General features: G+C 35.9%; 4 protein-coding genes across 5 annotated transcripts in view; 3 read left to right on the forward strand and 1 right to left on the reverse strand.

The window, feature by feature from the left end:
• The window catches only part of prkag3a (protein kinase, AMP-activated, gamma 3a non-catalytic subunit), a 5,855-nt gene extending 3,917 nt beyond the window's left edge, over positions 1 to 1,938 (forward strand). For both annotated transcript variants that reach the window (XM_016565318.1, XM_016565319.1), the window contains exons 8-12: positions 380 to 506; positions 609 to 774; positions 877 to 914; positions 1,038 to 1,184; positions 1,340 to 1,938. In XM_016565318.1, coding sequence (XP_016420804.1) covers positions 380 to 506; positions 609 to 774; positions 877 to 914; positions 1,038 to 1,184; positions 1,340 to 1,456 — 595 coding nt within the window. In that variant the 3' untranslated portion in view covers positions 1,457 to 1,938. The remainder of the gene's footprint in view (positions 1 to 379; positions 507 to 608; positions 775 to 876; positions 915 to 1,037; positions 1,185 to 1,339) is intronic.
• Positions 1,939 to 4,302: 2,364 nt separating this feature from the next.
• LOC107750069 (protein FAM134A-like) lies at positions 4,303 to 15,195 on the forward strand. The gene is made up of 10 exons (XM_016565326.1): positions 4,303 to 4,635; positions 5,725 to 5,828; positions 6,892 to 6,922; positions 7,092 to 7,156; positions 7,309 to 7,313; positions 7,802 to 7,886; positions 10,920 to 11,034; positions 11,198 to 11,318; positions 11,804 to 11,939; positions 14,015 to 15,195. The coding sequence occupies exons 1-10, from the start codon at positions 4,412 to 4,414 to the stop codon at positions 14,764 to 14,766; spliced, it is 1,638 nt and encodes a 545-aa protein (XP_016420812.1). The 5' UTR covers positions 4,303 to 4,411; the 3' UTR covers positions 14,767 to 15,195.
• A 3,826-nt stretch (positions 15,196 to 19,021) lies between these two features.
• On the reverse strand, positions 19,022 to 22,307 carry mdh1b (malate dehydrogenase 1B, NAD (soluble)). Its single transcript, XM_016565333.1, has 10 exons — positions 22,286 to 22,307; positions 22,028 to 22,140; positions 21,736 to 21,870; positions 21,084 to 21,226; positions 20,821 to 20,989; positions 20,475 to 20,748; positions 19,974 to 20,115; positions 19,551 to 19,726; positions 19,296 to 19,435; positions 19,022 to 19,063 (listed from the first exon to the last, which is right to left on the reverse strand). Exons 1-10 carry the CDS (start codon positions 22,305 to 22,307, stop codon positions 19,022 to 19,024), a joined length of 1,356 nt encoding a protein of 451 aa, XP_016420819.1.
• A 271-nt stretch (positions 22,308 to 22,578) lies between these two features.
• LOC107750062 (FAST kinase domain-containing protein 2-like) overlaps positions 22,579 to 25,000 on the forward strand; it is a 13,955-nt gene continuing 11,533 nt past the window's right edge. Inside the window, exons 1-3 of the mRNA XM_016565321.1 lie at positions 22,579 to 22,649; positions 23,896 to 23,982; positions 24,084 to 24,719. Coding sequence (XP_016420807.1) covers positions 24,129 to 24,719 — 591 coding nt within the window. The 5' untranslated portion in view covers positions 22,579 to 22,649; positions 23,896 to 23,982; positions 24,084 to 24,128. The remainder of the gene's footprint in view (positions 22,650 to 23,895; positions 23,983 to 24,083; positions 24,720 to 25,000) is intronic.

The raw sequence follows: 25,000 nt of genomic DNA on the forward strand, positions 1-25,000 counted from the left end.
CAATGAGCTCGCTGCTCAACATTCAAATATATGACTAGTGCTTGCCGTAGCAGTTGCAGCTTGCTTCAGAAACCCTCCACCTTCCCCAGCTCCACCTGTATAGATCTGCTACGAGGTGATTCATGTATGCTATATGGGGGTTATATTTTATATTTAAATATTGTTATATTTGCAGCAGCAATATTTCTTACATGCTAACAGCAGCATGTTGTTGATGTATTGGCAGTAGCAAGTCTCGGTACTTGCTCTGCAGCAGCAGTAGCAGCAGCGTAGCAGATCTATTCCGCCAAGACCAAATGCATTAACATTGTCATGTACATTACCATGCCAGTCCCTCCGAGAGTTGTCATGACAGAAATATGTTTCTGTCCTTACACAGCCTCTTTGATGCAGTCTACTCTTTACTGAAACACAAAATCCACAGGCTGCCGGTCATCGATCCAGAGTCTGGAAATGTCCTTCACATATTGACCCATAAGAGAATCCTCAAGTTCCTTCATATATTTGTAAGACGACTAAATCCAGTAGTTGAGTCTATTTGAACTCATCATTTTACAGTTCAGCATGTTTATAAATGTGTATAAATATGATTTTCTCTTCATCTCCAGGGAGCTGCAGTGCCCAAGCCACGCTTCTTGAAGATGCAAATTCAAGATGCAGGAATAGGAACTTTCACAGATGTGGCGACTGTCTCACAGACAGCCACTGTGTACGATGCACTTTCTGTGTTTGTTGAGCGACGTGTGTCCGCTCTCCCGGTGGTGGATGACGATGGTACATCTAACTCAAAACATAAAGTAAAATAAGTCATGTTACAGGACAACAACAGAATAATTGTGCTTCTTTTTACTTCCATTCCTTCTGTTTTTTTTCTAGGCAAGGTGGTTGCCCTATATTCCAGATTTGACGTGATTGTGAGAATCTTTTCTTCTGTTTTAATTTCAGACATTAAAAGCAAAACTTGCTTATTGAGATATCCTGAAGCCTGTATCGTTTATGGTGATATTTTAGTTGTGTGATACCGTTTCTTTTGGCAGAATCTTGCAGCGCAGAAAACCTACAATAACCTGAGCATGAGCATGCAGGAGGCCATGCGGAGGAGACACTGTTATGTGGAAGGAGTCATTAAATGTTACCCTGATGAGACTTTGGAGACTGTTATTGCCAGAATAGTCAAGGCAGAGGTAAGGAAGTGTATTCTAAACTGTTGTTTGAATTTTATTTATTATATTTTGTTAATTACTGTTTTTAACTATTTTGTTTTAAATGTGTGTTCTGTCGTGTCTTATTTTCACTTTCATTTTATTTTTGAGCTGTTTAATCTTGGTTCTGTGTGCAGGTCCATAGGCTGGTGCTTGTGGACAGAGATGACGTGGTACGGGGAATAATCTCTCTCTCAGACCTGCTGCAGGCCATTGTTTTATCTCCAGCAGGTATCGATGCTCTGTTTTCCTAACCTGTTCCCTCATCTAACCTGCACTAGTATCCAGGTAGGCTTTACTCTGCCTTCCTAGCCCAGCTATGCCAACACTTGCATTGCTACTGCGCATAGTACTAGTCAAACGTTTGGACACACCTACTTATTGTCTATTAGGACTATTTTACACGATTCAGAACAAACATAAAATCATCAAAACTATAAAATAACATGGAAGTATGGGGGGAAAAAAACAACAACTATCTTTTATTTGAAGTGCGTAATGGGAAGTTTTACACACTATTTTATTAATAATAATAATACCTTTTATTTATAGGCGCATTTCAAGACACTAAAGGACACCGTACAATATAAAACAAAACAATAAAAATACAAAACGCGAACGTTATAACAACACATTAAACAAGCAGATCATTAAAAGCTATTCTAAACAAATATGTTTTTATCTGAGCTTTAAAATGGGAAATTGAATCCAGCTGGCGAATGTGCAAAGGTAAAGAGTTCCAAGGAACTCATCTTGAAGTTTGGAACAGACAATAAGTCTGCAAAATATGATCTCAAAGAGCGCAAAGGAGTATACAAATGAAGAAGATTTGAAAGAGGTGCCAAATTATGAAGAGCTTTGTACGTAAGAAGTACAATTTTGTAATGTACACGATAACAAACAGGAAGCCAGTGCAACTGGAAAAGAATTGGAGATAAATGATCAAAAGTACGTGAGCGGGTAATTATCCTAGCTGCTGAATTCTGGATTAGCTGTAATCGATGAAGTTTTTTTATGAATCATTTAGTTTTTCTGTGTTGCATTTTTTTGCAAACGTTTTATTGCAGATGCTATTTTATTGTTTTGTTTTTTAATTACATTTTTATGTTTTGTCATTTTGTTTTATAACAAATGTAATTTTCTTTCGTTTTCTTTTCTTTCAAGTATGTATGTATGTATTTATTTATCTCAAACTATAAAATGTGGAAACTAAAAAAACTAAAAAGTGTTTTATTTGAAGTGCGTCATGGGAAGTTTTACACTCTATTGACTATTGTCTATTGATTCACATGTATGCTCGACATTTGTAGATCATTTTTCTTCACTATCTACTCTAGCTAATTTATTTGGAAGAAATATGTAATAATAATAATAATAATAATAATTGTCATTATATCATACATACTGTAGCATACAATTTCTATTTGCCTAAAAAAAAACATATTTTGAGCTTGTAAGCATGAAGCATACACTCATGAGGAACATACATTCAGTCAGGTGTGTTTAAATGTTTGACTGGTACTGTAAAATAATTACCCCACAGTATTGCGTGCCTTTATTAATATATTCACTTTAGTCATTATATCATCTGATGACATCATGTCTATTGTTATGTGAAGCTCCAGCACCCATCAATCACAGCCACTCCTAATACATTTTGGTTTCCACAGTGATGATGTATTTTCGCTCTACTAGGTATTCACAGCAGTGAAAATAATTGAAAACGCTTATATGCAGTACTAATCATAGAGAATTGCTAATGAATAGAGTACTTTCCGCATGCTTTGTGCATGTGCATGACCTGTTTGTTAGTTGTTTGAATGTTTGAGAATACGCTGGTGGGTCAGGGATGTTACCTGGGGCCCTTTGTTATGGACATTTAACACCAGTGTGGTTGGAAGCACAGTCACTGCCTTGTCCTCTCTGTATTATCTAGTTCAAAAAGCGTGGTAATACCATGCTACTTTTTGTAAGTGTATTCTCTTATCCTGTTTCAGGTTTTTAAAGCAGATATGACTGCAAGCTAGAATCAAGAAAGGATATTTTATACATTATATGTTCATATTGTAAAATGTTCAGTTTAGAGTGTGTAATATATTAAACAAAAAATGTCTCATTGAACTGAGAAATTGTTTATGATAAATGAGTACTGTTGCATTGTGTTTTCTTGTGTGAGTGAGCACTTGGGCTGGGATTTTGATCAAATTGATCATCTAGTTTGTCTTTTGTGCTTTGCTATGATGAAATATATTGTCGGATTATCATGTTTTTTTTTTCTAATAAACAATTCCTTGTGCTCTTTTTTTGCCTGATTGCCTACTCAATAAAAAAAATAAAAACATTAATATAAAAACCAGAGAGAACATCTAAGAGAGAGAGAAAATTAACAACTGTTAATTAATAACTGTTACCTATAGACACAAAGAACACGAAAGTGTTAAAATAAAAATGTTCTTTAATTAATAAAATACTTATTTATTTGATGTCTTAATAAAATTTTAATTATATATAGACAATATATAAATTAATGTTTTTATTAAATATTTAATTTAATGATTAAAATGCTATTTTATGTAAGTGTACTAATAATGGTATTTGGATATTTAATTAAATGTAAATAATTAAATTTACATTTATTTTAATTACATTTTATTAAATAATTTGATTACATTTAATTAATATGTTTTTAACATTTTTGTAAGTTATTACATTTTTTTAATAAATATTTTATATTTAATTACATATATTTTATTTAAATCTTAATAAAATAAAACACAAATACATTATATTTAATGTTACTGAATACATTTATTTACACTGAAATTTAAAATTTCTCTATTTTAAATATATTCTTGTATAAATACAATCTGTTGAAGCCCAGTAATGATAATATCTATTCTCCCTGCTTAATCTATAAAAAAATTATTCATAATTAATAAAAGTATAATTTATAAACAAATATAAACAACATTGAATAAATCAGTCAAATTAAATACAGTAAATGCCAAGTTCAATTCTTGGCATTTGTGTGTATGTGCTGCAGCCAGCAGATGTCACCCATGGGCGCAGTAAACACTGAGCATGTGACACTGTAAGAGCCTGTAAGATCCACGGTCTGTTTCTGTTTTTTCCTAATAATCCATGACGAGCCTCTTCTGACCAAACCCCGTCATCGACACACACAAACAAACAACACTGGACAAGTGACAATGGAGAGCAAACGGGCCTCGGTGTCCTCACTGGCGGGTCTGGAGGCCTGGTTCCCCGCGCCCGGTAGCGCGGAGGATGAGCCGGAGCTGCGGCGGCTTCGGGAGCGGCTGCGCGGGTGGCTGTCGCAGTGTGAACCCGCGGTGATCTGCGCGCAGCGGCTGCTGGTGTGGGAGAGGCCGCTGCACAGCATCATCGCCGCGCTCGCGCTCAACACGCTGTTCTGGTGAGACACGAGCGAATAAAGCTGTTCATTTGGAAGGGACGACGTTAATCCTGACGAGTAGTTAGTAATCTGCTCGTTAGTAGTTGCTTCGGGTCGAAGATCCCCCGTGTTGCTTTTGTGGCAGCTTCGCTATACGCTTACTGTTCTTCGGACATGTGCTAATTTGTTTTGGATACTATCATTACTACAATACCATGGTATTCTTGGGCGACTATGTAAATACCATAGTAATTGTACTTTACCATAGTATACACCATTACTATGGGTTTTGGACATACCATAATATTACTGTGCCATACCATTACAAAAAGTACTACGGCAGTAACTTACCATAGTAACGTTACAGTCATGGTATCAGACGGTAATAACATGGTACTATAAACCATAGTACTGAATGTTTGCCATATTCATATACAGTACAGTACCATGGTATTTACAGTACATGGTACTCCAATATTTAAGAATATAATGATATGTTCAAAAACTATGATAGTGTCTTGTCCAAAAAACATGGTAATACCATGGTACTTTTTTGTAAAGGGTAAACACCATGGTGTATGACTATGGTATGTTATGGGACAAATGCCAGGGTAATACCATGTTTGCTTTGGACATTTACTGCGATATTACTATGAAAATTTTCAAACAGATTTTACCGCATAAATATTTTTTTACCGCAAAAAATATTTTACTGTAGTAATACCATCTGCATCACGGAACTTCCACCGTTTGTTTAATATAACATTAAATATTTATAACAATATAATATGTATTTTATACATATGAATTAAACATAAAAATATAATATATACAATTATATTCATAATTATATAATAATAAACATATAATACATTTCTATATACTCAGTATACAGAAAGATATTTATCTGTCCATAATATTGAAAATGTCTATGTTACCTTTGTTCATTATGGTGATAATATCACAGTTAAACTCTGGTTAGTAGGCAAGAACTATGGTACATTTTCATATATGGGAAATTACATACATGACTTATTTCTGTCATATGTTGTTTTTGTAATTGGATAAGATGCCGATTGTGATGTTTGAACAGATATATGTGTGTTTTAGGCTCCTGTCGTCCACACCTCTGAGACCCTTGTTCCTCCTGAGTGTGTTTCTCATTGGACTGACTTTACTGGAGAGATGGAAAGGCAAGCTGCCGCAGATCACCGGTAATCTATAGATACCACTATATTGTGTATTTGATTCATAGAAACACATACAGAGGCACACCACAGGACTGGAAAATATAGCTTATATAATGTATAACACATGTTTTGCAGCATTGTGAAGATGCGTAATACATTACTCAAATGTATTTGCTCTGAAATGTATTGTTCTAAAATTGGGAACACAATTTTTTAACTAAACAGTCATGGTTGTTAAGTAAATTTAAAATGTTTAAAGCAAGAACTAAAAAGCATTAAAAATGTAGCTAAAATGAAGGCATGTTTTACACACCATTTTCTACTAAATTTAAACATTTTTATTATTTTTATTTATATGCCCCAATGTAACAAAATTAATACACAGCTATATACATTCAATATAAATACATAGATTTTTAAAATCTTTTGAAAGAAGTTACTTTTATAATGCTACAAAATATTTGATTTAATATACAGTATATATGCTGTTCATTTGAACATTCTATTAATCAAGTAATCCAGATAAAATTTATTATCACTTCCACAAAAAATATTAAGTGGCACAACTGTTTTCATTATTGATAGTAATAAGAAATGGCAATGATTTCTGAAGGAGCATGTGACACTGAAGAGTGCAGTAATGATGCTGAAAATTCAGCTTTGCATCACAGAAATAAATTACATTTTAAAATATATTAAAATAGAAAATTGTTATTTTAAATTGAAATAATTATTCACAATATTTCTGTTTTTACTGTATTTTTCATTAAATAAATACAGCCTGTAAAACCTTACAGACCCAAAGTTAGAGACAGTGTTATTGTAAAACATCTCTGTTGTCACGAAACAAGGAGGGATCGCAAAACTAGACCAAGGACACAAACGTAATGGCCAATTAAAATGCACAATTTATGATTCAGCTTAATTTTATATTTTCCACAGAATCATCATGATGTTTTTTTTTTTTTTATGAGAATTGAACATTTTTGAGATTGCATGAACATTTTACCATTAAGAGGCCCATACATTCACAGTTTGTTGTAGGAACCTCTTTTGCTCTTACTGTTTGCTCCTCTGTTCTCTACAGTGTGGCATCCAGAGGCGTCTGTCGTTGAGCGGTATGTGTCTTGAATAATCTCTGCGTGTCTCAACAGCACCCCCGTCCCCTAAGTGTTTGGACTGCTCAGTTTCATAGTTTTCCCTTTGCTGTATCCTAAGATTGTTTCCTTATTAAATAAGTTTAAATTTGTCCTAACTGCACAAGTTAATTTGTAAATGCTGTTACAGAGAAATGCTAAGTGAGCAGCCACATTTATTAAGCGTCGAGGAGCTCAGCTACAGATCTTCTTTATGCACCAAGAGCTTGTAACACTCCAAAGAGAAAGGAAAAATTGAAATCGCATCATATGACCCCTTATACAAATAACACAAAAGTGATAAATCTGTCTTTATTCAACCTCATGTCATTCAAAACCTTAAAAGTCTACAACGTTTAAAAGTTCAGGGTCAGTAAGATATATATTTGAATTTAATAGTTTTCTTCAGCAAGGCTGCATTAAGGTGATCAAAAGTGAGAGTAAAGACATTGACAAGTTCTTTTGTATTCATCAAAGAATCATGAAAAAATGTATCACTGTTTCCACAAAAATATGAAGCAGCACAACTGTTTTCAACATTGATAATAATAAATGTTTCTTGAGCAGCAAATCAGCAAATTAAAATGATTTCTGAAGGATCATGTGGCACTGAAGACTGGAGTAATGAATGCTGAAAATTCAGCTTTGCATCACAGAAATAAATGACATTTTAGAATATTTTCAAATAGAAAACAATTATTTTAAATCGTAACAATATTACACAATGTTTTACTGTATTTTTGATCAAATAACTGCAGCCTTGGTGAGCAGAAGAGACTTAGATTTAAAAATCTTACCAACCCCAAACATTTTATGTCCAGCATGTGTTTACTGATCAGTCGTTCTGTTTCTCCTCATCAGTTCTGCATCATGATGTGTTCTGGATGTGTCATGCTGGCCGTGGTTGGACATTACGTTCCTGGGATTATGATCTCCTACATCATATGTGAGCAAACTTCCCTCGGTTGTGTTTGTTGATTTCCATACATTACTTTTACACACACTGCTGCCCTTTTGCACCAGCTACTCAAATTGCGCAACACACAGCTATTCGAGTCCACCCCTGCACTTACGTAACACTCTGGTTGTATTTTGCATTGCTATAAAGAAGCAAAACAAAAAGATAAATATATCACCCAGAGAGGAAAAATATATTGCCAGCATTTCTGTTTGGCTGGGTTAAAAAATTCAGTCACATTTAAATACAGAAATGTAACGGCTGGACAAATCAGACACATTATTATTTGTTATATTTAACAAATAATCCAACAGACCCCCTCACCCAACAACCGGACTGGGAGCCGGGTTTTCTGTGAAAGACCCCCCCAGGCCACTGGTTACCATGGCAGCCAGGACACATTTCAAGATAAGACTGGCTTTATGGCCCAATAGAATTCACTTCACCCCACTGGAAGTCACTTCGAAACAGAGTAACAGACACATACTGCCCATAGGAAAACACTTCTTTCATTCATTCATAGCAAAACCTTTCTATGGGGGATTGTTCTCCTTGGTAGAAATCGCGGCCCGGAGGCACCTAGATTGTACGTAAAGGGCATTTTAGTGTCGGTGATTAAAGTGGCAGGGGCTTGAGCCCCCCGGCCTCCCCCCTGTGCAAGGCACTGGTGTGTATTATTACTGTTCTTGTAGGGCTGGGCGATATAGCTAAAACATGTATCAACGAAATAATGTTTCATATCGTTCGGTATCGATAATTATTGACATTTTTTATAACCTTTTTTAAAAAGAGCAATAGAATTTTTTTTTTTAATTTAACCACTGTATTTTTAAATTAACCCAATTTATTGAGACAAACAACAAATATTGTCTTTTGTATTGTATACTGTTTTATGCATGCGTTATGATAGTCGACATAACCTCTCACCTATACCATGTTTGGTATCTACGAATTTGTATTTTGAAGATCTAAATGATAGGGTATATTATAGGTTGATGCCTATGCAACATATTAGTATTACAAGAATCTTTAATAGTTTTTGCATCAACAACCAATCCAGTTACATATGCAAAACACCATGCTAGAAGACAAAGAGTCATAAACTTTCCCTCCGAAAATGTGTTACCATTGGCTCACTGACCCCCTGGAGGTGTGACCTCCACAGAAGTTAAAAGGCCTCACATCTGTGACCCGGACTCTCTTCTTCGGCACTCTTACCTCCTTGCCTCTCGGACATCCAGTTCATCCGCGCGACCTGCAAGGAATCCCCAACGCTGGCAGAACACCAAAGTTGCAGCAAGCCATGTTGCAACTTTTCACCTGGGATAGAACTGTCCTGGCCACCAGAACAAAGAACATCTTTGCAGTTTGTCACTCGTCAAAATTAGTTTTATGAATTAAATGCATTTTCATTTTGGACAAGAGACAGTTACCAGTTCAACCGCGACCTGCAAGGAATCCCCAACGCTGGCAGAACACCAAAGTTGCAGCAAGCTATGTTGCAACTTTTCACCCTGGAGAGAACTCTCCCAATCACTACCGAGTCAGAGTAACATCTTTTGGAGTTTGTCACTCTTCAAACCCGGAAGAACGCGATTGCAATTCCAACACCATCGAATTTTCGAACCATCAAGACTTTCACCCGAGACTGCATCCGGACGCTCGTTCAACGGCCAAGACAATGCAAGTATCGTACATTTAACTAAACGAAACAGAGGTTTTGTATAAACTGTAGACCCCGTTGTCAAACAGCGCTGATGGTTTCACTCAGGTGGTTAACTGCCTCATTTTCACAGCTTCATTCCCTGTTTCTCTAATGGTTTCATTCAGTCTCATTTGCCCTTCCCTCATGTATGTGTGATTGTATGTTTGTTTGTTTTGACTAGTTATGTGTTAGATTAGTTAAAACTTTTTTGTGCATAAATTACTTGAGTTTCTGATTCTGTCACTGCTTGTGGATAATGTCCCTTTAACGATCCGATCTTGTCACATGCTCTACAAATTACTTGAGTTTCTGATTCTGTCACTGCTTGTGGATAATGCCCTTTAACGATCCGATCTTGTCACATGCTCTAATGCTTCTGTGGCCACGAAAATATAATTTCTTAGATTTGATATGAAGTTACACTGAATGTTCGATGGACGAACAGATTAGTTGATGGTAATATTAATTCTGCAACAGTTACTACTGGCAACTGATATAAATAATTGTAATTATAATTAATTGTAATTATTTATATACATTTCTCTTTTGAGCTAATTTGCTACAGAAATGAGCATCTTTATACTACAAAATCTGCATACTACAACAATTCAAACAGGTGTCAAAACAAAGTAATGTATTGTCTTTTGAGTGAATTTTATTAAAGAAGATGGGGAACATATTTGGGTCATATTTTACCATGAAATCAAAAAGAAAAAGATTTGAAATTAAATAAAAATTTGAATTAAGAAAAAAAGCTTGGAAGGCTTTTAGGATTTTAAAGATGTTTTAAATTATGTTTTTTTATTTAAATATATTTTGTCATTTGGGGTCAGTAAGATTTTTTAATGTTTTTGAAAGGGTCTTATGCTCATCAAAGCTGCATTTATTTGATCTAAAATGCTGTAAAAACAGAAATATTATGTAGTATTATTACAATTTAAAATAACACTTTTCTGTTTTGCTACAATTTAAAATGTAATTTATTCCTGTGACGCAGAGCTGAATTTTCAGCATCATTACTCCAGTTTTCAGTGTCACATGATCCTTCAGAAATCATTCTAATATGCTGATTTGCTGCTCAAGAAACATTTCTTATTATTATCTTTGATGAATAGAAAGAACAGCAAAAGAACAGCATTTATTTGAAACAGACATCTTCTGTAACATTATAAATGTCTTTACTGTCACTTTTGATCAATTGAATGCATCCTTGTTGAATAAAAGTAGTAATTTCTTACAAAAAAAGTTACTGACCCCAAACTTTTGAATGGTACTGTATGTAGCGGTTAATTGTATTTTTCTCTGTCCTGCATTAGTGCTGAGTGTGCTGCTGTGGCCGCTGGTGGTTTACCATGAGCTGATCCAGAAAATGTACACCGGACTGGAGCCCATACTGATGAAACTCGACTACAGCATGAAAGGAGACACACAGCTTGAATAAATAATCCCTAATATTATCTGAATCCTATATTGGACTGATAACAACAATAAAAACTGTTCAATATTGGTGCCAATATATTGTGAGCTCTTGCTGCTGATATCACAGTTGTAGACTCTGCGCAAACCAGGTTGTTAGTGTGTCACTTCCTGTTAGATTGTGCTCAGGAGATGTGTGTGTTTGTGCAGAGCTGAAGAAGGAGCAGGAAGAGGGTGATGAGCCGAGGGCAGAGACGGAGAGCGAGAGCGAGGAGGAGCTGTCATGTTTCACCCCTACTGTGAGTGTCCTGATACAGGATGCTTAGTTTCATGTTTGATGATGAGGGGACTCACTATATCCCATCTTAAAGGGGCCATATTCTATATGTAAACTTTTAGAACTGGTAAATTTTTCAGCATCATTACTCCAGTCTTCAGTCTGATACTTTTGTTTTTTTCAGTATTTTTTGGTGAATAGAATGTTCGCTTCAATAAACTCCTAATTTACTAATAAACAGCCAATATGCTAGTAATATGCATGCTAATAAGCAACTAGCTAATAGTGAGAATTGTGAAGCCCTAAACTAAAGTGTTATCGAAAGTTCAAAAGAAGAGCATTTATTTGAAATGGAAAACTTTTGTAACATTATAAATCTCTTTACTGACACTTTTGATCAATTGAATGCATCCTTGTTGAATAAAAGTATTCATTTATTTCCAAAAAAAAAAACACTAGTGAACAGTAGTGTAATTCTGGTCACTGATTGGTTCTTTCTTCGAGCAGGTGGATGTGAAGACTACGGCTCTGGCGATGGCCATCACAGACTCTGAGCTGTCCGATGAGGAGGCGTCCATACTGGAGAGTGGAGGATTCTCTGTATCCAGAGCCACCACACCACAGCTCACAGACGTCTCTGAAGGTACTCAACGCTTTTTCATGTGCATGAAGAGTTTAGTCCGACTGATTCAAATAAATGGGTCAGTACCACAGACGACAAACATTTAACAGACGTTCTTTACTGCATACACTACCAAATGTTTTCAAATGTTTGGGGGTCTATATATTTTTCTTTGAAATGTTTTTGACTCTCTTATGCTCACCAAGGCTGCATTTATTTGATCAGAAATACAGTAAAAACAGTAATGTTGTAAAATATTACAATTTAAAGTAACCGTTTTCTATTAGAATATATTTTCAAATATGATTTATTGCTGTGATGCAAAGCTGAATTTTCAGCAGCCATTACTCCAGTCTTCAGATTTGCTGCTTAAGAATAATTTCTTCTTATTATCAATGTTGAAAACTATTGTGCTGCTTAATGTTTGTAGAAAGCATAATACATTTTTTTTCAGGATTCTTTGATGAATAGAAAGTTCAAAAGAACAGCCTTTATTTGAAATAGAAATCATTTGTAACATTATAAATGTATTTACCATCACCTTTGATTAATTTAATGTATTCATTTCTTTCAAAAACAAAAAAAATCTTACTGACCCCAAATTTTTGAATGGTAGTGTATAATAACATAATGTAAAATAACATATTTTAAAAATATTTTCTTTAACTGTCGAATTGTACCTAAAAAGTGGTTAGATTTTTACTGAGCAATAATGCCAATATAAATTAGAAACATTAGTCAAGATGAAATCAAAATTTACACTATTTACTTTGTTAGCGTACATTGCTAGTCTTAATGATTAATCCATGCAAGTTATTCCACTGAAAAAATTTTTTGTCCTGGTAATATTTATCAAAATCTGATCATTTGCTTCCAGTCGGTAGCTACTTCCAGTTCACACGGACTTTAAATGCTATGTTGCGAAAAAGTTCTGAGCTAGTCCAGACTGTATGCTAATAATAAAAGCCTCTTTTATGAAACACAGGCAACAAATATTTGTGTAATAATTAGGGCTGTCGCGATAACTGCAATATCGCAATACCGCGCTATTGACAAGCAAACCGCAGAGGAATGCAAGCACCGAAGCAACCGCGATTTTTGCTCGTTTTCTTTTTTCATAGGGTTATGCCCTTCTCGTTTTACACTTAGTGCATGTGTAATGAATATTAAATAAGTTAGTAATGATAACATAATGTGTACCATTCTGATTTGTACAGAAGCGCCGTAGATTTGCACTTAACCAGCCTAAACAGACAGCGAATGAGAGAGAGATCAACTGAGCATGTGCGATTGCTTAGCATCGCAGTCTTAGCATCGACGCATTGCTGGTCAGCTGAGCCTTCTAACGTGGCGCGCAAAGTTAAAATGATTTCAACAGCGTGTTTCATTACGTCTCTCTTTGAATGAATCAGCGTTTTTGAACGTGTAGTTGAATGAACGGTTTAAAGACTGACTGACAGCCCGTCTAGAACGCGCAGGTGGAAATATCAATAGAAAGTCTCTAGTCCAGTCGGATTCGAGGATCAGAACGAACTGTTATACATATAGGCTAACAATAGCCTAATGATCTTATTGTCAGGTTTATGTTCTGTTATGTGGATCGTTATTTTGTTATTCTCTTCTGTTTGCTTCACTTCCTGTTTCAACGCTATTTGGTTTCGGTTTCATTGGTTTCTGAATATGACCTCGTTATATCGTAACACACACACACACACACACACATATATATATATATGGCGATAATACCGCATATTGAGCCACTCAAAATTACCGCAAGGGAAATTCCTTCACCGCGATAGCCCTAGTAATAATTCGAAAAAACAATGTTAGGTAAAATTCAAATTGCTGTTGTAATAGTGTTGTAGTGTTGTAATAGTTGTCTTGCACAACATCAAATTTATGTGTAAAATTGTAAATTCGTAAAACCTTTTTTGTGTAAATGGAATTTGAGTAAATAATTTAATTATTCTTACTAGGACTATCACTTAAACACAATCAACCAAGAATGGCTTACTAATTATTTTAACATAAAAAAGCCTTTACATTCTGCTTTATTAATGGTTTTACTCCAAAACTACCTGTGTTTTCATCAGCAGACCTGGATCAGCAGAGCGTGCACAGTGAACCGGAGGAGGCGTTCTCTAAAGATCTAGCGGAGTTCCCGTCGGTGGATGAGCTGCCTTCTATTGAACCGGGTCTGTTCCATTTCCCGTTGGGTGTTCTCGGGTCTGAGCAGACGGGAGCATCCAGCTCCGAGTCCCAGGAAGAACCGCTGTCTCCGGCCAGCCTCCTCATCCAGCACTTAGCATCTCCACTCCACTTTGTAAACACGCACTTCAATGGACACGGACAAGCGGCGGGGGCAGACCAAAGCATTGTGGGTACTGAGAAAGAGGGAAGGGGATTGGCCGAGGACGTTTCGAGACCCGCTCGGTCCCTGGAAGCCCTTAGTGTGGAGATAGTGAGCACAGCCATCTCTACTGTAGTACAGAACACTCTCTCAGCCCTGTTGCGATCTACGGAGGCCAGCGAAGGCGAAGGAGACCTTGCTTCGTTTCTTCCCACCGAAACGCCTCCTTGTCCGATTGAATCGCCCCTCGAGTCACCATCAACCCAAGAAGCCAGCGTAGAGGAAGAGGACGGTGACGTCACCGAAGCAAGCACCGAAGAGCAACCGGATCTCACGCTCGTACCCGCGGAGGAAGAGGACTTTGAGCTTCTGGACCAAAGTGAACTGGAACAAATGGATGAGGGGTTGGGCCTTGGTGTTGATGGACAGGAAGTGGGTGTGGCTTCCACAGACACACCCCCAAGCAGTCAGCAGCATGCAGACCAGCAGGATTCCTAGCTTCCCATCATCTAAACTGTTTATTTTATTTATAGTCCATGTAGATACATATACTGACAAAAGATTTGTGAAAGGTCATCTATGCCTTTATTTTGTTGTTTTCGGGAGTGAGATCACTGTGATTGTTGGTGGGCTTTTGTTTCCTGAGCAGGTGAATGTCCAAAATGTAAAATGTTTGACACAAATTCTAAAAGATTTTTTTTAACAGATCCAAATAGCCTCCAGCCTCAAATCCAGCCACTCAGATTTCAAAAGCGATTTAAAATAGATTTAGTTTGAATCATTTACTGTATGTTTTGACAAAGACCACATGTCTGCGACTGATGACAAGAGCCCTCTGGTTTATCAATCCCACGCTGACTATTGTCTTAAGGCAGGGTTCCTCAAATCTTGTTCTGGAGGTCCAATGCGCTGCAGAGTTTAGCTCCAACCCTGATCAAACTCACCTACCTGTGATTTTCTAATGATCCTGTAGATATTGATTAGCTTCCTCAGGTGTGTTTGATTAGGGTTAGAGCTAAACTCTGCAGGAAAGTGGATCTCGTGGGCCAGATTTGAGGATCCCTGTCTTAGGGTTTAATGCATCAGGTCGTGGGAACAAGCCATTTGGGCTGAATTTTAGGACTGTGGAAGGGGAGGATGAGCAGGATATGACTGCTAATTCTCAAAGAAACTTTGGTTATGTCAAATATTTATTTTAATCATCATAGCTAAACTAATATATTCTATAATATATTCCTATGAAATGGATGGTTTTATTTATTAAAATTGGTTAAAGTGAAGAATAGTTTACTATTAAATACGTCTCAAATAAAGAATGAAGTTTCATTAAATGTGCTAAACTTCTTAAAAAGTTTAGCACATTTGGCTGCATTTCAAATTTCTGAAATCGTTTTTAGAAATGATTGTTGGATTGTGCCATTTACTTGTTTTTGAGAATATAATCTATAAAGAACTTTTCACACAAAATTGATTGTGAATGCAGCGTAGCACACTTTAGCTGTCCGAAAAATTCCCCATTCTTAGTGCTTGATTTTTTCCCCCACATCATGTAGATAATTAGGAGTTTAACTCTGTTCATATTCATTCAATATATTATAATTAGATTATTTTGAATTTTTGTTTGTGTGCACATGCTCAAAGTTTGCAGGACTTTTTCTGGATTTTCATAACCATACCAAATACACTACTGTTCAAAAGTTTGGGGTCAGTAATTTTATTATTATTATTTTTTTTAAGTATGAATACTTTTATGCAGCAAGGATCAAAAAGCATTCATTTGACTGAAAGTGATTAAAGGATTTCTATATCAAATACACGCTGTTCTTTTGAACTTTCTATTCATCTAAGAATTCTGAAGAAGAAAAAAATCCACACAAATATGAAGCAACACAACCGTTTTCAATATTGACAATAATAAGAAATGTTTCTTGAGCAGCAAATCAGCATATTAGAATGATTTCTGAAAGATCATGTGACACTGAAGTCTGTAGTAATGATGCTGAAAATGCAGCTTTAGCATCACAGGAATAAATTACACCTAAAATATTAGAATAGAACATTTTTAAATTGTAATACTATTTCACAATTTGACTGTCCTTACTGTATGTTTGATCAAATAAATGCAGCCAGGGAGAGAGCATAAGTGACTTACTGACTCTAAACTTTTGAACGGTAGTGTATGTTGTATTGCATTGTAAAAATCACATCAAAAGGTCACAGATTGCCTGAAATATAATTCAAATGATAAACTAAAATGTAACTGTTCAAAGTTTGGGTGGAGTTTGTGCATGGGCTTGACTGCATTATTTTCCTTTTTTAATTGAAATGCACATAAGAGGGGAATCCTAAGCAAATGATTGAGCCTTATTTGTATGTATCATTGAGAGATGTACACAATAAGTCGTCAACGTATTTCTAGAGTTGACAATGTAAAGCTCTAATAGCATATTTGGGCTTATTTTTTTAAAGAATTTGATTATTCATTTCTCTTTATGTCAGTGTCAGAGGTCTCAGTGACTCCTTACAGTACGTGACACCGAATGAATATAATAAGATTTTATGATCCGATATATATTTTTTCATTATTAATCATACTAAAGGGAAATATCTTTAAAACTGGAAATGTGTATATAAAAACAATGTATATATTTAAAGGCCTATAACAGGGGATGCACCAATCTTTCACGCACAAAGAAAGTTTTACAGATCTGTTTATTGATTGGAGGCAGGCTGACATTCCTTTAAAGTCAAAAGTTATTCTTACACTGTGTCCTAACCAGTCATAATGTGGAAAAAAAAAATCTATTTTAATTAGAATTATGTTCAAGCCCCACCCACTGTAAAATCTGATTAGTCTAAAATCCTGCGCCAAATAGTTGCAAATATGGTCCGCGTTGCTGTGATTGTATTTTTTATTTCAATGTGGAAAAACAAACTGCTTGCCGCATCGCAGTTTTTTGGATAGGACATGGTGTTTTTGCTTTGCACGATAGAGTGCGTTTCGTCCCTTCTCCTGTAGATACCCTCAAGCTGATACAGACCGCATAGATTTGTGTTTTCAGATATTTAAGGAGAGATTATCTTTGTGTAATAGTGATTGTTTTGCTCATGCTGTTACTGCTTTATGATCTATAAAAAAAGCACTTAGAGCATTTAACTACAAAATATTGTTGAATGTCATTTTGCTACTCTGACTTTGACCTCCATATATCTCTAATATACACCCATAAGATGGTTTTCAACTTCAAATGCGTTGTGTTCATTTGAAAACAGCCATTGTTTTCACTGAATTGAACTGATATGCAAATTGTGAACTATAGGAGAATTGGACAATCCTGGTGTTTCTTCTTTGGAACAGATTTGGAGAAATTTAACATTACATCACGTTGCTTGATGGACTGGAGTCGTGTGAATTACTTGTGGATTATTGTGATGTTTTTATCAGCTGCTTGGACTCTCATTCTGACGGCACCCATTCAACTGCAGAGGATCCATTGGCGAGCAAGTGATATGTTAAATTTCTCCAAATCTGTTCCAATGAAGAAATAAACTCATCTACATCTTGGATGGCCTGAGAGGGAGTCCATTTTAAGCAATTGTTCACTTTTGGGTCGGCTATTTATTTGACGACCGTTTACACAAAGAACCAATTCTACGTTAGCGTCCACATCAACGGACAATAACATTGTTTTTATTATAATCGTGCACTGTAGTTTTGTCATCTGCTCAAGCTCTCTAATATCGATTGTAATCTGATTGGCTTTCAATGTTTTTATCATTCATCAGCTGGAAAAAAAAAACGCTTTGAAAGTGATTCCAACAAATTCGTTCCTCTGTGTCGTTATCATTATGGTTGTGGTGTGAACTTCCCTATTCTCATAGAATTAGAACGATTATTAAATCTTTATCGTTATAGTTATCGTCATTGGTGTGAGCACGTCTTTACACCCTCTGGTTGTGGTGTCATTTAGGGATCCAATATGAAATATTCTTTACCACATTCAGAATCGGTGGGCATTGAGGCAAGAAAGAGCATGATGAGCTGGCAGCAGAAGCCAAGGCAGATGGTCGCACTGGTGACTGTAATCTCGATAATTGGGGATGAGAAATCTCTGAGAACAGAAACATTACAGAGGTCTACGGTGTATTAAGAGAAAATGTCATGTAAGTGGTCTTGCCAGATGCTTTTTTTTAAAGCAAGGTGCTTTCATGGTGCATTTAGAAGATTCCTTTCAGGTTTTTGGTCATCCAGAGCAAGAGATTTTTGGGTTCGTTTTATAACACTGTAAACAACAAATTAGAAAATTACCAGTACCTTTTCTGTTTTTACCTATTTTTTTATTCCAGTGGGAAGGTTTGCACAGGTAAGCACCACTGAAACCACAGAAATTGAGTTAAAATCTCTTCCTCTGATCCAGTGATTTTCAACATTTCTGACTTGAAGGCCTCATATGTTTACATTTAACAAAAATATGAACAAAAGAAATGTGTCAAGTGTTGTGTACATACCCATCCATTATGCCCACATTCAGTAAAACTGCATGACTTGAATTGAAGCCTAACAGCAAGAGTCTCTCAAGAATTGAGCTGAACATTTTTATATGCCAAGGTCATCACACTTGTCATTTGAGGCATTCAGATTCTAACTAACCCATATAGCTATATATATATATATATAAAATATTCTTATTAGAATAATGATTTGTCATGTTACTGAAGGAGTGAGTCACTGAAGTCTACTTTTGGAGAGCCGTTATGCGTCCTTCTTCAATATTCTAGCAGCAATGTCTCTCTCCTAAAGCAAATGAATGCATAAAACAACATTGATTAACCAATGTGTTCTCATTAAAGCTGACTGTGCTACCAAGACGAATTTGTTAATTAAAGGCGCTACAAGCAATTTTGCTAACGTTTGCTAAACTTGGAGCATCTCAGACGTTTTATGATTGTTTAAAAAAAGGTTTGTATATTGACCAAACGATACATTGGCATTTAACACATTTATTTTTTAAACTTCTTGTACTCACCTTTCTAAGTTCATCAGCACAAGCATCAAGTTTTAGCCTCAACTCATCTGTAACAGTAACATCCGAGCGCACTGACCAGTGACCATTCCTGAAGCTCACAGGCATAGAAAACACCAAACCTGCTGGAATTCCAAACTGCCCTGCAGATTTACAAAGGCCGGTCATGCTGATCATGCATTTACATACATTATAAATTAACTATAAAATATACAGCCATATTTATTTGATGTTTGAGGATGATTCCAACGGTCTTGCCTGTACTAATTACACCCAATGAGAAGACGTCCTCCGGAGATGCATCATTATTCCAGGCCCTTAAAATGGTCATTATTCCATTGGTTGTTGATATTGCTGTGGCGTTTTTTGTTTTTGACGAAATTGTGGTATGGTGTTTATGTACTAAACTCATCAAATCTGTTTCCAGCCATTTCCTTATAAAAGAAAACATGCATAATTACATGAGTGACAAATAAAACAACTATTTCGACTATTTACGATATGTAAGGAACATGCATGTGTGATGCAATTGAAGATGCCATGTTAACCATGTTATGTTGCGTATGTATGTAGATTTTTTTTGTTTACTTACTGATAAAATTATACCCTTTATAATGATTCATAAATGGAATTGCATGAAAGAGCCACATGGCTTGAGTCATGCACCACAATGATATTTACCAATCATAAATCATTTCCAAGACTTGCTGAGAAAAACCATCTGGTCCCCAAATTGCACCATCATATCTGAAAACCTTCGCCCTCTGTAGGTCAATATGGTAAATGCCACTGATGTTTCCCCATACAATGACCTTAGTGATGTCTGTGAATATAGAAAAAAGGAACAATTTCAGCATGAACAACAACAGACAGTAAATAAATAATAAATAAATAATTTAATTATTTTAATACATTCCCTATACAATGACATTAGTGATGTCTGTGAACATAATAAAAAGGGAAAATTTGAACATGAACAACAAAAGACAGTAAATAAATAAAACTAATTTTTATTTTAATAATTAATTATTGATTAAAATTAATAGAATTATACCATATATCAATGTATATTTTCCAAAATAAAATTCATGAGCTTGTGCATGTAAAACAAATATTGTTTCTTTTGTTGCAATTGAATATTAGAACAAATATTTGCACCGACACTTAAAAAAGCTACTATACCTGCTGTTTTCACCAACAACTTCTGTGCAAGATGAGTTTTCGCCTCATACTCTAGTTGTGTTGCCATCGCCACAAAGTTGTGCGGGTTAACAGAGGGTGCGTTCTCAATTAACAGCGAGCACTTCAGATTAACAAAGGAGTCTCCAGCCACTATCACTCTTACGTCTTTCTGTGCATTTGCCTCTATAAGTTGCCCATAGCAACGAAAACGTTCTGCCACCTGGCTCACCATGTGGTCCTTGTCATCCTGCTCATCATTACTTTCACATATAGGCTGCAGGTCATCCAGAAAAATGATAAAGTGGGCTTCCTGAAATGCCTGTGTCTGGTCTGAATGGACAGTGACCTCGTGGAGCTGATGTAGGGCAAGGTCTTCTGTTTCCATTTTGAGTCCTTGTAGTATTTCCTCAGAGCCGCCAGCGTCCATGAGGTGAAGGCTGAAGGTGGGGAGACCCGGAAACAGCTCCGGGGTGAACAACTGAGGAATGAGGCTGTAGCAGATGGGGCTCAGAGCACTGAAAGAGGGGTTTCTCAGGTTAAATTGTGCATCTGAGGAATAAGAAAATACTGAGACAAAAGATCCTGATAATCCTGATAAAACATGTCCACCTGCTGATCCAGATGTGCAGAGGTCTGATAGATCTTTGTCGATGAATTTCCTCCTCCATACACAGTTCTTTAGTTTGTTGATTATCTGCTGCAATTTGTATCATCAGATCAGAGTTCATATCTGAGGTGATGCCATAGTAGCCCTGCAGGAGAGGACAAAAGTAATCTTAACGTGCAATATCTAAATTAAACCCCACATGTTGCATTGGTCTCTGGGTGATGTCACTGATCAGGTTCTGAATTAATATAATAGCGGATTTGGTCACTATGAGCTAAAACAGAGGGGCTTCATCTAATTTTACATTTTATTTAGTCTTAATTAGTAGTAGTAATTTTAGAGCTGGAAAGAAATCTGGCACATCTTCTTTGCAAAACATCAATGCACATCACCCAAAGAGTCCTATTACAGTTTTTCTCAATTGCTTTGGCTCAATTCTCAAATGAGTAAAACTCACTGTTAAAACGCTTTCAAAAAATGAGCCAAAGTGATTGAGAAAAATGTAAAAGTAAAAAAAATAAATAAATAAAATGTATATGTTATCGACTATATCTTCTACTAAAGATTATTTTTATGTAGGTAAAATAATTAATTGATTACTTTTTGTACAAATGGATTCTTCTGTTTTATTTTAGTATCCTACTGTATGCAAACCTGAGCATGCTCAAGGAAATCATTGAAGCCTCCGAGCAGCATGCCTTTCCCTCCACGATCAATCAGCTCTCTCCATACTATAGGAGAACTTGAATGCTTCCAGCCATTTGATGAACAGGTGTCCTCCAGCCATTTCTACACACACACACACACAAAATGCTCCAGAATGAATAAAAGACATAAATGAACCAAGCACATCTTTAGTTCAACATAAAAATTCAAGTTTGTGAATTGTGTGCAAATTATTAAAGAGCTTTTAAAGCTCCACATGGACTTTTCAGGTTTAGCCTACCTTCCAGTCACTGGGGTGCACAGAGATCTTGTGAATATGAAAATCAGGCAGCTTTCTTTGCAGCACATCAGCCAGAAGCTCAGCCTTTGCGTAATAAGGACAATCAGCTTTTCCTGATGAATAGAGAGAATAATATCGCATTAAAATGATGTTGACTGTGACATGATTGACCACAAAGATCTAAATACTGTAGTGGTTTTACTAGAAGATAACATTATAATGCAGCATAGATAGATAGATAGATAGATAGATAGATACCCGCAAGAACAAACTTTGCCATGTTTTTCCATTCCCAAGTGCGTCCGGCGTTGCTAGGTAACAGTGCGTGTTCCGCATAAAATGCTCGTGAGAGGAAACATTTCGTGTTTCACTTTCGTCTGTATTTTTATTAATTTTTCAAAAATAATATTTTATATATATATAATATGAATTAAACTAGTTATATGGGTGTTTATTTAACTATTTATATGGCATTTTGAAACATTATGAAACATTATGAAAACCACGCGATATTACAAGCGGAACTATTGTGATCCTGTAATCGTGCGCTCGCCGTTTCTGGTTTCTGTCATGGCTGCGCTCATAGTGAGAGCTGTAAACATGTGAAGACAACGAATGATGGGTAAGATCCTTCCATTATGATCATTACGAGATCATTAAATTATATATGACTGTGCCATAATTAACATAACAAACATGTAAATACTGTGCGGGTTTACAGCTGTAGTGCGGCATTTCTTCAAGGTTTGCGTGCAAGGGCATGAAGGGAATATACAGTGCCCTCCATAAGTTTTGGAACAGTAATGACACAATTGCTTTGTCTGCTGTGGAGTCAAGACATCTGCAAATATGATTAAAAGATGAATATGAGACAAAACTACAGAATGTCCCTTTTTTATTATTGGGTGATTCAACACAGATGTTTTACCAACTAAGAAGATCAGCACTTTTAGAGTCTCATCTCCTATGTGAGAAAAGCATTTCAATGGATGAAACCAAGAGTCTGGTGTAACTAAATATTAGCTTTTAAACTTCTACATTTGCTTTAAATTCACCTCTTCCAATACTTATGCTCACATCAGATTAGGGAATGAAACTCTAAAAGTGCTGTCCTTTTTATTTGGTAAAACATGTATGTGTTAAAACAGCTAATAATAAAATGGGACATTCTGTAGTTTTGTGTCATAATCATCTTTTAATCATATTTGCAGATGTTTTGACTCCACAGCAGACAAAGCAATTTTGTCATTACTGTTCCAATACTTATGGAGGGCACTGTAAGCAGCACAAAGCTGCTGTCCACTTTAAGTTAAAATGTATGTTATAATTATTATATGTCTTAATATAATAATTAATATAATGCATATGAAATAATTAATTATTATAGCCAAATTCAACCTTTTTGTCTATTTTGGTTAAAAATGTATTGTGGGTAGTCACAAAAAAATACATGGGGACATACATGAAAAGATATAATGAAAAAAAATAAAAATATATATATATACATACATACATACATACACGGACACACACACACAATATGTATTTTCATCATAATTTTGTGTAATAGGCTATATATTGCACATTTGTGTTTCCATATAAATGTGAGCATATATAGTATGTTCAAATATATTTATATACACACACTGTACCATATTTTATCACATGTACATCTAAATATTAAGTTGTGTTACTGAATATGAAATTACATTCATTACAATATAAAAGTAAATATGCCACATATTTTTCAGTATATGAAAAGTGTATTATGAAAGTCCTTATGTATTATTCAACATATTAACAAACTATATTATTCTGTTTATTTTCAATATGATTGAATATTGAATTTGAATTTATTCTGATTCTAGTAACATTTCAAGATCAACCGTCCAACCTGTGACCCTGTCGGATACAATAGCAGAAAATGAGAGCATATAAAATGCTCAGTAAGATCAGTTTCAACCAAAACACCATAACTACTAAATTTTTTTATGATGGTTTTACAGTAGCAACACAAACTGTATTAAGTACAGTGGATTCTGTTTTACTTTTTCAGTTGTTGCAGTTTTGAAGAATCACCTTGTGCCTTTGTGATGATAACATGAGCATGTATAAATCAGGTTTGGACATGCTCAGGTGTGCTCTGAGATCTACGTCACGTTGGAAGTGTGACTCTTTTATATGGACACAGACGTCTCTATGTTATAAAAGCCGAAGCTTTGCGGTGTCATCTCAGTTGGGGAGAAAAAGCACACAAGGACACACTTTAAAACAAGCCCGCTATTACTGTCAGAGTGGTGAAGATGTTCAGATTAAACAAACTGCTGCCTCTACAGAGACCAATGAACTGCCAGATAAAGCAGAAAAAGCTCCTTTCTACACACATTTGCAGAACTGTTTGTGCCCCACTGATGTGCTGGACATGTTGAAGCAGTTCCCCGCATCGCAGCAGCACCTCAGCAGCATCTTCTCACGCATGTGGGAGAGCTCAAAGAGGATGACGGACGAGCAGCGGCGCTGTGAGCTGCAGCTGATGTTTGAACACCCGGTGTTTGAGGAGGTCTGTGAACGGGCCATGACTGACGCCTGGCGCATGAGGAGCGATGATCTGGCTTACAGTCTGCTGGCCATCTTCAGCCTGGGAGTTCCACAAAACACACGTCTTGTGCAGACGCTGCTGCGTGTGATGCAGGTAAGTGAAGGCCAGTGAATGTGATCACATTGGAGTTTTTTGTCTTCTAGGCTGTCACAATCATGGATGCTGTAATAGCTGCGTAATATTTAAATTCATGTTTGATTGTATCAATGGATTTAGGAATACACACACACACATTTACTTAGCTATCTAAATGGGGACATTACATAGACTTCTATTGTTTTTATATACAGATAGTTATACACTTTTTAACCTAAACCCACTCCTACCCCTCACAGAAAACTTTCTGCATTTTTACAATTTCAAAAAAACTTTGT

Source organism: Sinocyclocheilus rhinocerous, unplaced genomic scaffold (genome assembly GCF_001515625.1).
Source record: "Sinocyclocheilus rhinocerous isolate Xijiao unplaced genomic scaffold, SAMN03320098_v1.1 scaffold1956, whole genome shotgun sequence".
Lineage (NCBI taxonomy): Eukaryota > Metazoa > Chordata > Actinopteri > Cypriniformes > Cyprinidae > Sinocyclocheilus > Sinocyclocheilus rhinocerous.